This window comes from Mauremys mutica, chromosome 1, assembly GCF_020497125.1.
Source record: "Mauremys mutica isolate MM-2020 ecotype Southern chromosome 1, ASM2049712v1, whole genome shotgun sequence".
NCBI lineage: Eukaryota > Metazoa > Chordata > Testudines > Geoemydidae > Mauremys > Mauremys mutica.
The window spans coordinates 257,902,047-257,915,154 of record NC_059072.1 but is presented as its reverse complement, the minus strand read 5'-3'; the positions used below and the strand labels follow the sequence as shown (position 1 = coordinate 257,915,154).

Here is a 13,108-nt window from a genome sequence, read left to right as displayed (position 1 = left end):
CACAACCAGCAGATACTGGTATATCAGAGAACCTGACCCAATGGAGTAGGGTGACCAGATGTCCTGATAAAATCGGGACTGTCCCGATTTTTAGGCGTTTGTCCCGCGTCCCAATCGATGTTTGGTCAGGACACAATTTGTCCCGATATTTCACACTCCTGTTTTGTTTTTGTTTTGTTTCGTTCTGCTGGCGAGACTCCACTTTTTTTTTTTCTCGTCTGCCGGCGGGACTCCGGGACTCCATTTTTTTTTCTCTCTCTCTCTCTGCTGGCGGATTCCATTTTTTTTTCTCTTCCCCTCCACCGTCTGCCGGCAGGACTCCGGGACTCCACACTTTGTTTTTGCTGTGCCGGCGGGACTCCGCTCTTTTTTTTTTTTTTTGCTCTGCCGGTGGGACTCCCCCTCCCCCACATATGTTCCGATATTTTCTTCATCCCATCTGGTCACCCTACAATGGAGTTGTGTTAGTGTAAAACTAAGGTAAATGACTTTTTATTTCTAGGATGTGGCTCTACCTCCTGACCTCTACCACTCTCTGTTAACAAATGTTTTTTGCAGTATTGTTGTAGCCTTGCTGGTGCAAGGATATTAGAGGTAATATCTTTATTGGACCAACTTCTGTTGGTGAGAGAGACAAGCTTTTGAGATTACACAGAGCTCTTCTTCAGGTCTGGGAAAGGTACTCAGAGCGTCACAAGGTGGAACAGATTGTTAAGCAGAAGGAGTTAACATATGTTGCAAGAGACCATTCAGGATGAAGTGGGCAGTTAATATCTCTGCAGTCCTAGCACAAAGGAGTATTAGAGGGTTACAGATTGTTATAATGAGCCATAATCTGGTGTCTTTACTGAGTCCATGATTTGTAGTGTCTAACAAAGTTGTTATTTTAAGCTCCCAGGCGTATCTTTTGAAGGTATTGTGCAGGTTTCCTTTGAGCTTGTCTCTTTCACAAGAAAAGTTGGTCCAATAAAAGATATCACGTCACCCAATTTGTCTCTCTTACAAAGGCTTTGTCCTTTGAGCCTTCCTTATTTCCCTATGAACCTCGGCAAAGAGTTTCAGAAATAAAAGCACTATTTAGGCACACAAACAACTGGCCTGATTTCAAGTATTGTGCACCCAACAGTTGCCACTGAAGCCCTCTGAAATTCTTTCCTGTTTACTTCTACCTTTATATTTTATTGCAGGTAAACTGTATCTTGGAGGCTTTTGGACATGCTAAAACAACCCTGAATGATTTATCTAGCTGTTTTATAAAATATTTTGAGCTGCAGTTCTGTGAGAAGAAAAAAGTATTAACTGGAGGTAAGTATTATTTATATTATGGTTGCATCTAGAAGACTACCGCATCTGAGTCCCATTATGCTAGGCATATAGAAAATGATGGTCCCTGACCCAAAATGCTAATTGTCCAAAAGACCAGATGTAGTAGGCAGATGAGACAAGTGGGATTGTGGTATGAGGCAAAGGAGACAAAATCATAAAAAATACTAGCATTTGTGTAATTATTAGCCAATCAGTAGCAGGAATCAGAAGTACAGTATTAAAAAGAAGCTACTAATTCTACTTAACCACTAGAGGGCAGATAAACACAAGCAACAATTGTGGAATGCCTCCTGTATTTTAAAGAAAACTGTATTTCTAGATATGTTTGTGGTTTAAAAAAAGAAGATGATGCATTTACTTTTCTAATGAAATTAAAAATAAGTAAAGGATCATTAATGTAGATTACAGCATTGGTAATTAGGGTTATAGGATGTACTTTAATATCTCCTAAAACCTTATGGCTTCCTTTTATACAGGGGGTTTCAGACAAGAAAAGTATTAAATATTTGTGAAGTGTGAGCCACAGTGAACATCATGGGCTAAACTTGATCCTTGAATGCATTGTGGGGCTCCCACTGAGTGCATTTAGAACTGCATTCATTCTTTTGCTGGCAGAAATTGGTTCCATGAATTTACTTTGATAATGTTAACTTTATTTCCAGTCTTGAAAAATGGTATTGAAGAAAAAGCCCAACATTAGGGGCTAGATTTTGACTTAGGGTATAGGGAAAGTAAGAGTCCATTCATCCTCTTAAAGGTTACTAGACTGTATGTCTGGGTGCACATGAATAGGTGGGAGCTTGCTAATTCTCCACAAAAGGTGGTTGGTGAGAAGGATGGAGCATAACTTAGGCATCATCCTCAATACACTGGCCAGCAAAGCTCAGCTATCAAGGGGAGGTTGTAGTTTGGTGGCAATACAGGCCATTGACTAGAGAAAGAGGTAAGCATGGCGGGAATTGCATCTTAGTCAGAGGCACAATTTCCTGAACTTCTCCTGGAGTGGCACAGCTATGTGGAAAAAGCTACAGTCTAGCTTCTGGGTAAATTAGATTGAATTGTCCTCACGTTTCCAAAATAATGCATTTTTTTTAACATTCTAAATTGGTCTGTGCTTTCAGAGAAGTCCCCTAAGTACATTCTCTGGGTATATTTCAGTTCACAGAAATAAGGACAAAAAAAAAATCTCATTTCAATTTCTCCAGGAGAGCTCACTGCACCTAAGTAAAATTAGATGGTTTATTCTTTTCCTTTCATGATGAAAATATCATGGTGTGTGTAACCAAAAGGATTTTTTCCAATAGGAATATGATACTTATGAAGAAAATATAAAACTAAAAAGGGTAAAAAAGGTTTTTCATTTATAAATCACTGCAGGATGATTTGAAGAAAGAAGGTGTTTTAAACATCAACGTGGACTAAAGCCACATTTTGACTTGAAGTTGTAGGATTAAAGCTAATGGTTGTAGAACCCAGGTTTTAAAAATTCTGTATTTCATATATCTTTAACTGAAGTCAATAGAGCTACTCCATGTATAACTAACAGAGAGAGAGAGAGCAAGAGAGAAACACACACACCTAGATTAAAATAACATTATTAAGGTTGCAAAGTCAAGCAGTCAGAAGTTAGGAAATGCCAGATTAAGGTTGCCTACGCATTATATAATACAGCCTTTAATTACATGATCTGAGACTAAATATACCAGGCCTTTGTGGCCCCCTGCTCAAGGCCCCAATGCTCTGTTGCCAGGGGCAGCTCTAGGATTTGCGGCGCCCCAAGCAGGGCGGCACACCGTGGGGGATGCTCTGGTGGTCGCCGGTCCCGCGGCTCCAGTGGACCTCCTGCAGACATGCCTGTGGAGGGTCCGCTGGTCCCACGGCTCCGGTGGACCTCCCGCAGACATGCCTGCGGATACTCCACCGGAGCCACGGGATCAGCGGACCCTCCGCAGGCACGTCTGCGGGAGGTCCACCGGAGCCGCAGGACCAGCGGACCCTCCGCAGGCATGCCTGCGGGAGGTTCACCGGAGCCGCCTGCCACCCTCCCACGGGACTCTGCCCCAAGCGCGGCGCTCGGTGCACTGGGGTCTGGAGCCGGCCCTGTCTGTTGCACCCCACCCCAGGAAATAGTTCTCTGAGGTGAAAAGAGCAGCTAGTATTACATCTCTACACTTGCCTAGAGAGGCATCCCAGGAGCAGCCATTTTGGGAGCCATTGAGATCTGGTCCTGTAGCAGCTAGAAGGCCTAGGGACCAGCACCAGCAGGATGCGAGACCACCTCTCCTCAAGGAGGGATCATAATACAAAACAATGCCTATGCCCATCTCAAGTATGAGATCTCTGATATCTCGAATCTGCAGATGAAGCAGCAGCAACATGGGTCTCAGGCTTGGTAGGGAGCCCAGTATGACAGTGTCCAGATAGGCCCAGCCATCACAGACGGCAAAGGGGAAGAAGTCAGACAGTCCTGCCAATAAGGCAGGTACTGTGGGCAAGAAGCACCTGCATGTTGGGTTTTCCCCTGAAGTAACAGAGATAAAAGGAATTATTGGTGAGTGCTGAGTACTGAAGTACCCAGGGGAGGACTGGATCACAAAGGATACCTGCTCTCAGATGCCAGAGACTTTGATGGCTGTTAAAGAAACTGACAAAACACAGTCCCAGAGCCAAGAAGAGTGAAGTCCCAAAGATAATGTGTTTCATGTGTGGGGAGCTAGAGCGTGTAAAGAGACATAATCTGGCAAGGATTTTGAACTGGAAATAGAGGGGGTATGAGAAATAGTGTAACAAGACAAATCTAAGGTATAAAAGTCAAGACCAGTGCTCTATCACATGGTTCACTGTCCCTCCTGTTTATCAGGGATATATGGTGATGTCTCCTTTAGCCACTGGGCAGGAGAGTTTCAGAAGTTTGAAGGGCCTGATGCAGGAGCTTAAAAAAAAAAACCAGGGTCTTCCTCAGGAAAAAGCCAGAGTTAGCGCCTAAGAGGCCCAACAGTTAAGGGTGCAGCTCTAACACCTGTAAGGGCAGATGATGGCTAAAATACTCCAGGCTTTGGATGACTGCATATCTGAACAAGGTGTCAAAGGCCAGAAACCACCTGACTGGGAAGGACCAGCATAGTGGTGGCCAATACATAAGACCATAGAATCCTGATTTTAGAAGAGAAGCAGGACTCAAATCAAAGAGAGGCAAAGCAATAGCATGACTGGAGGGATACCTGATTTAGGAAAGCAAATACAGGTTTCAGACCAGTAAGAGATATGATGATGTCCAAATACAGATCTTCCCTCCTTCCTTTAGAGGTGAGGGTGGTGCGGCTGGAACAGCTATAGATTCAGAGTCCAAGAAATGCCAGGTAAATGGCTACTAGACAGATAAGGGGAAGAGGGAACCAGTTGACAGGACAAGTTCCTGGGAACTGAAACAGGAGGAACATGGGCTAGAACTACTGATGGAAACCTTTTGCAAAGGGCAGCCACACAGGTTTAATCAACCAGCCAAGAGAAGAAGTGAAAGACACTGAGAATGGGGATAGTGCAGGGCCACATTGAAGCAGCTGCTACTCCGGGAATAGAAGAAAGCAAACAAGCTGAGAGAGATCTAGGCCAACAACCAGACTCAAGCACCTGTCCTTCCCCAGTCATGCAGCTACTTTTGGAAGTGGGGCTAAAATCTGAGATGGAAAAGGAAGAAAAAAGGCTGCTAAAGAGGCTGCAAAGTCTGCAGATAGCAAAGCAGGCTGAGACCTCCCGACTCCAAGAAGAGCTGGACATGGAGGAGCTAAAGGAGAAGCAAATAATTCCAGCAACTACAGATGAGAAGGAAGCTGTTTACATTGACAGTAGGTCCAAGATCAAGGAGATCCAGCAGAGGAAGAATGAAGAGCTGAAATTTCTGCAGTTTTATAACCTGAAACTGCAACAGGATCTACAGACTGCTACATAGAACGTCTCTAAAGTGCAGGGCTATCTACAAAGCTAGCGAAAAGAACATGAAGTGGCTCTGCAAGCCCTCCAGATGTGGCACTGGAGACCCAGCAGATGAGTTTGCAAGAGTAGACTGTAATGCTCAGCCTGGGGCTTCAGCAGCAACAGAGTGAGAACAAATTGCTCATGGGAAAATGGGACAACGTCAACACCCAGCTACAAGAATCATTCTGATCCAATTACCAGCTCAACAAGTAGCCAGTAACAAATTGAGAGGACAGAGGATGATGACCCAGGAGAGAGCAGAGAGTTGTAATAAGCACATAAGCATGGACATTGAAGTAGGAAGCTTAGTGACAGTTGAGCAGGAAGCTTACATCCCCACAAGGGAGTGGGGGTAAGTATTCAAGTACCGCACTGCATACCAATACAGAGGCTGAATCAACTACAGAGGCTGCGGTGATACAGTAGCCTCTGTGGCTACCCAAAAAACCCAACCACTAACAGAGTGGAGAGAATGAGAAGACAAGGTCACTGCATCTGATGAAGTCAAGGAGGGAGTCATGGCATAACTCAGCCTTCTAAAGGGCCAAAAGGCACTATTCTTGTAGGAGCTAGGGACTGGGTTCTGGCTCAAGCCATAAAGTGAGAGCAAGAGTCAGCCCACCCGAGGATGAAGGAGGAGGGCAAGAAACAGCAGCATTTGCTGTTACAGAAGGAATTGAGGGAACTTCATGAAACATTAAGACCAGTGATAAGAGAATCAAATTATTAGAAAGTGAGAAGGCAGCCAGTGGGGGAAATTGAGCTCCGGGGCATGTCAGGCACACGACAAACAGGCTGAGGCAGTACTCAGATCTCTAAAAGGAAAGCTGCCAGACTGACAAGGTAAAATGGCATGCCCAAGAAGGAGCCACAGTGCAAGAAGAGGAGCTGATGCTTCCCTCCGAGTACAGAGATTTGGAAACATCAACACAAGGTCCTAATAAAAGGGGAGCTGAAGGGAAGACTAGCCTAAAAGTAAAAGTGAACCTTTCAGGGGAGAACAACAAAAATGATTCTCCAACAGGTAACATCACACAGAATGTGATGTGGGTCCAAGAGGCTTAGAAATGGGCTTTCATAAGCTCTTTACTGAAGGCCATAGGAAATAAGGTGTGATTTGGTAATAATTAGAAATCCTAGGAGGGAGTTGAATTGGATAAAAAAGGCTTTGTGTCCAAAGGCTGTGCATGTGAGTGTATGCCAGAAGGCTGTTGCCAAAGAGACAGAGAAGCAGTCTTGCACAGTGCTGTTGGTTACCGCTGATGCTGTCGGAGGACTAGACTTACAAGACGTGCAACTTATTTTGAATGACATACTGAATACTACATGACTTGTAGTATTGTCATAGTCACTGATGAGACTAGAAAAATGGTTAAAGGGCTGACAGCCTTCCTTGAGGCAGCCAAACAAGAACTGTCCCCATGGCTGGAAGAAACGATCAAAGGAGGCAAATAGGCCAGTAGCCCTATAGAAGATAGTCAATGGGATCACCCTGCATAGGCATGGGCAGGAAATGGATTGTACCCTGGGAAGGGCAAAGGTCATGGAAAAAGAGAAAGGGATGTTACTCTTGGACAAGACCAACACCCTGGTTCCTTTCTGCAGGGGGAGGCATGTGACAGGGTGTACCAGGCCTTTGTGACCCCCTACTGGGGGCCCTGATGCTCTGCTGTACCTCACCTCAGGAAATAGTTCTCTGAGAGGAAAAGAGCAACTAATATTTGATCTGAAGGCTTGCCTAGAGAGGCATCCTGGGAGCCACTGAAATGTGGTCCTCCAGCCACGAGAAGGGCTAATGACCAGCAGCAGCCAATCAAGGCCTAGCAGGGTGAAATAAAAGGAGCTGCCAGCTGCTAGCAAGACATTTCCAGGCTGGAACCTGCGGCGTGAGGAAGAATGCTTCTTAAGTGTTGCAGTGTATGCACATCCTGTCCCCCTTTTCGGGGTGGATCAGGGTTGTGAGGGCACCATGATTACAGTCTACCAGACTGTCCTTGAACTCAAGATAGTGTGGCCCAATGGCGAGAATCCATGCGGCTGCCACCAAAGGGAGGTGTCAGCTGGGGTAGGGGGACACTGACCCACCTGAATCCACTGGGTCCCAGCCCAGGGCCCTGTCAGCGCCAAGTCCACCCAGTCAGCAGGGATTCTACTGCAACACATGGACTTTACATGGGTGGGAGATACCACTCACTCCACCTCCCTGGGCTTCTTCCTAGTAGTCCATATGAAGCTGTAGTCCATATGTCGTCGGGGTCTCCGGGTTAACTGGCATGGGTAGCTCTCTGGAACCCTGACTCCCACCAATCAACTTTAGGTAGCAGGTCTCCGGTCGAGTCCTCGGGATCTCTGGTTCCTGCAGTCGGGCTATAGCGGCTCTTAGCCTGGAGCCTCCACCAACCATGCTTCCTCCTCAGTGGCCAGCCCAGACTGAGCTGAGCTGCTCTCCTTTATACTAGCATAACAGTTGGAGTACCCCCTCACACTAGGCCACAGCCAAATCAGGGCCTGTTTGTGGCCACAACTGAGGGTAGGAACCCTACTGAGTTGATTGTGGAAAAAGAATTAAGCCCAAAAGTGTAAAAAAATAGTTATAGTTGATCATGAAGGGCAAGGAACTTTTTCTATTCGAATGTATTGTACCTGAGAAAGGGTTTGGACTCTGTGACCTGGCCAGAAGGCCAACGCAGACAAGACGTGCATAGGCTGACTAACAGCCTGCAGAGGGCATCCTGGAGCTGAAGAAGATGGCAGCTCTGCTGCAGACACCGGGGGGCACTCAAAGAAGTGAGTGCAACCCACCACATGATCACGTGCTGTTTTTGTCCACAGGACAAAGAATGGAGATGCTCACTGATAAGCAGCTATTATATATTTTGTTTTATCCTTATTGTTCAATGTGTGGCCCTATGCTTTAAATGTACTGCACACTATTCAAACCCTGCTCTGGAGACAGAATTATTTCCTCGTGGACTTTCCTATGGTGCTCATCATTAGAGTATCTGCCTGCTTCACAAACATTAACAAATTTATTTTCATAACACCCCTGTGAGTTGAGATGGTATTATTATCTCAATTTTGCAGATGCGGAATGGAACCACTGAGACATGAAGGTCAAAAGTTTCTACTAATTTTGAGTACTCAGTTTGAGATGTCTGGGATCTAGTTTGGTTTTTTTTTTTTTTGGTTTTCCCAGAATACACATTTTTAGCTGACTCATCTGGGGCCACACATTGAACCAGCTTTCTCCACCCATGAATTACATCCAGCTAAACTCTCAGGCTCTGATTCAAGATTGTTACTTCAATTTTATATCACTGTAGCTCTGTTGATTTCAGTGGGTGGAATAATATATTGGTGAGTCAGGTCCATTAACATATACTAACATGTAACTTACACCTGGTTGCACATCACTTCTGAATTTGGCCTAGTGATTCTTACTGAGTCTGAGAGAGTTTACGATATCATCATTTACACGCCAGGGTGCCAGAAGACAAGGAATGTAGTAGGAAAAATGGTTAACGTTGTTGTTAGTAGCTGTAAGCTGAAATAGGCCATCCTACTGCAGTTTTTTCAATGAAGTTAGACCTGATTTATACCACTTTGAGAAGAGGATCAGGCCCATTGTATTGAACTGTAGATTAAAATCCACTCAGTGATTTTGTGTGTCTCTATGGAAGAGCATTTGCAGCAATATTTACCATCTCTTGCACTGTTTAAACATGAATGAACAGTGTAAATATCAAAAGCACCAGATTCTCTTGAGATGTGATTTTATAACTGACATTTATGCAAACAGGGACAAATGCAGCTGGTTTGTAAACAAAACTTTAAAAAATAGGTCACGACTAGCAAGATTTTAGATTGTTTAGAAACCTTAATGAAAGATGTTTTGTTACAAGGTCTGACTCAAGGCAAATTATCATAGAAGATGCACGATGAGGTGCAACAAGAACTGAGAATGCTTAACAAAATTACAGCCAATAATTCAATGTGTAGGAAGAGAGTAAGAGCCTCCAAAGTAATATTCATCCTTACAGTAGTTTGTTATCACAAGTGATTCAACATATGAGAAAGGACCTACATTTTACATCAAACAATAACATCTCATTCATTTTGGCGACTTAGTACAGTTATGCTTTATACAATAGAAACGGGAGTAATTTGCTCATTTCCATGCCCCAAATATTTTGAGAAACAAATTTTAAGGCTGCTTCATGTTCCTTCCCTGAATGTGACTGTGAATGGGGTATCACTGAGCCTGCTTGACCCACCAGCCTGGGCTCCCTTTCACCCAGTAATGCTGTGACAAGCTGCTGACACTCCTGGTCTCACACTTTCACCAGCACGCAGTTAGTGACATACCCAGCTGAGGAAACACACAGACATTGAAATCAGCTAAGGAATTGCCCAATACTCGAATGCATACCCCCCTCTAGAGAGTAAACCCAAAATTGTGCTGTCTTGCGCTGCAGAGAGAACTGTACATGAAATTCACCCCCTCCCTCAATGGAGAGGGATATACACAGCTTTCTGCCTCGTTATGATTTCTACATGCACTGGTTTTAGACAAAACAAAACAAGTTTATTAACTACAAAGATTTTAAGTGATTATAAGGGATAGCAAACAGATCACAACCCTCTAGCCTAGGTTCAGCCCTTCCCTCTAGTTCAGTCCTTTTGTTTCTCAGGTGTTTCCAACAGTCCTCTTTCTTGGGTGGGGAGTCAGTGAAGAATGAACCTGCCTTAAATAGTTTTTGAATATGGTGGGAATCCTTTGTCTCCCAGGTTGATTCCCAACCCCGGTCAGTGGAAAAACACTAGTATCATCATGGAGTCCAGTACCAGGTAACTTGGTCACATGTCCCTGCAGCCATAACTCAGAGGCTGTTTGAGGCAGGTGGATGATTAGCATCTTCTAAAACCTATTCTCCCAAATCGCTCTTCTCAGCGAGCCATCTAGACTGATTGCATTCTCTCTAGTGGGCATTCCCCAAGTGTTAACACATTTGTAATAGATGCATAGACAATATTCCTAACTTCAGATACAAACATGATATATGCATGCAAGTAGGATAATCATATTCAGTAAATCATAACCTTTCCAATGATATCTCACATGTCTTATCTTGCACAAAATACATCATAATTTTGCCATACTCATAATAATATTACTATGAAGAATATGGAGCATAATGCCACAGAACCAATGTTAGGTTTCTAAAGTTAGCTCTAGCACTCAACCCAAGGTTTAAGAATCTGCAGTGCCTTCCAAAATCTGAGAGGGACTGTAACGGGGTGGGACTCACCGCCTAGCGCCTCCCGCTGGTGACTCCAGGAATTAGCTCTGACCGGCAGAGCGCCCCCCCAGTGGTGTTCCGTCCATCTTTCCGCCTTCCGTTGGCGTCTTTGGACCCACGTTGCTCCCTGCTCAGCGGCATCCTCTTCAAGGCCACTGCCCTCCGGCAGTGCCCCTTAGTCCATCCGCACCCCCTTCTGGGGGTCGTTAATCAGCAGTCCCACACCCCAGCCACCATGTCCAACCGCCCTTTGAGTCCAATGCCTCTTGTCAGGGATCTGGCGTAGTACAATGGCCACTCCCTACTGCCAATGGCTGGGTGTACTGCAAGGGAGGTAGGGGGACCCAGGCCCGCCCTCTACTCTGGGTTCCGGCCCAGGGACCCTCTGGCAGCAGCCTCGCTGTCCTCCTTCTCTCCCCTCGTCTGTCTGCTTCCCTGAGCCACTTCCCCTACGGCCCCTTGCACCCTCTAGGCCCTTCCCTTCAGGACCTGCAGCCTGGCGGCTATGGGCTCAAGCTCTCTAGCCTCCCCGAGCCTGGCCAGCACTGTACTGTCTGCGGTGCTAGTCTCCACCTTTGGAGACTGACCTTCCTCTCTCGAAGGCCTGGGACAGACTCCCTGCTCCCTTCCTGAGCAGCCTTCTTATAGGGCTGAGCCTGGCCCTGATTGGCTGTCTCCAAACTGGGCCCTGATTGGCTCACCACAAGCCCTTCTCTGATTGGCTCCAGGTCTGCACAGGCACCCTGGCCTGCCGCAGCCCACACTCACAGGGACTGGGGCAGTCCGCCCCACTACAGGGACAAAGTGTGGAAAATGCAGTCAGCAGTCTTAAAAGAGCAACACACTGATGCAGGCTCTAAAGTGTTACATTGTTTTGTTTTTGAGTGCAGTTATGCATCCAAAAAAAATCTACATTTGTAAGTTGCACTTGCACGATAAAGAGATTGTATGAGGTAAATTGAGAAAATAATATTTATTTTACCTTTTTTACAGTGCAAATATTTGTAATAAAAGAAATCATATAAAATGAGCAATGTATACTTTGTATTCTGCATAGTAATTGAAATCAACATATTTGAAAATGTAGAAAAACATCCAAACATATTTATAATAAATTTCAGTTGGTATTCTATTATTTATTAACAGTGCGATTAAAACTGTGATTAATTCATTTTTTTAATCGAGTTAACTTGTTTTGAGTTAATCACTTGAGTTAACTGCAATTAACTGACAGCCCTAATTAGAAAGGACATTTTGCACCCTAAAAATGTGCCTTAGTGCACAGCTGAAAAATGGAGACTGATAGTCCTCATAAGTCAGGATCTTAAACAATAACAAAATCCTGCAGTTGGTTTAAAGATACACGATTCCTATCTCTTCTCTTCTCTTCTCTGTAGGGTCTTATTCCTCCTTCAACACAATAGTATCTGAGGGCCTTCCTGTAGTACATTAAGTAATATCACTAACATCTGCCACACATGGTTATTCTTTCTCTCATCTTCCCCTCAAGGTAAGAATGATGTATGCAGTTGAGTGTTTGTGTTTGGTAGAGTTATTTATCTTTCTTTTATATACACACTGCTATGGATTTATATTAGAGAAGGCAGGCCAAAGAAACACACCTTGCTTTTGGAGCAGAAAGTGGTGAGCTTTCTGATGGTTCTTAGTTTCTGTGGAAATTCAAGGACCATCACAAATCTCACTATCTTCTGATTCAAAAGCAAGGTGCATTTCTTTGATCTTGCCTTCTCTAATACAAACACATAATGTGTACATAATAAATAACCCTACCAAACCCAAACATCAACGGCTTCCAGCCAGCCCCTGAAAAAGCTCCATCTGCTTACAGATGAGGTTTACCCATATAGAAGACAGTTCCATTTTGCCTGAGAAGCGGAGTTGTCGGTCACAGTCTACATGGAATCATAGAAATGTAGGACTGAAAGAGACCTTGAGAGGTCATCTAGTCCATCCCCCAGTGCTGAGGCCAGACCAAGTATACCTAGAGCATCCCTGAGAGGTGATTGTCTAACCTGTCCTTAAAAGCCTCCAATGATAGGGATTCCACAACCTTGCTTGGTAACCTAATCTGGTACTTAAATTTTTCTAACTATAAGGATAATTTCCTAATATCTAACCTAAATCTCACTTGCTGCAGATTAAGCCAATTACTTCTTGTCCTATCTTCAGTGCACATGAAAACAATTGATAACCATCATCTTTCTAACAGCCCATAACATATTTGAAAACTAGTATTGGATCCCCTCTCAGTCGTCTTTTCTCAAGATTAAACATACCCAGTGTTTTTTACTTTTTTTTAGGTCAGGTTTTCTAAACTTCCTATCATTTTTGTTGTACTTCTCTAGACTCTCTCCAGCTCATCCACATCTTTCTTAAAAGTGTAGCTACCGAAACTGGAGACAATATTCCAGCTGATGCCTCATCAGTACTGAGTAGAGGGGAACAATAGTCTTTTTCACAACTGCATCACATTGCTGGTTCATATT

General features: G+C 44.4%; 1 protein-coding gene across 1 annotated transcript in view; it reads left to right on the top strand.

The window, feature by feature from the left end:
* Positions 1–13,108, top strand: part of MYO16 (myosin XVI) — a 459,803-nt gene that overhangs the window by 222,546 nt on the left and 224,149 nt on the right. Inside the window, exon 16 of the mRNA XM_045008050.1 lies at positions 1,188–1,305. Within this exon, the coding sequence (XP_044863985.1) occupies positions 1,188–1,305 (118 nt within the window). The remainder of the gene's footprint in view (positions 1–1,187; positions 1,306–13,108) is intronic.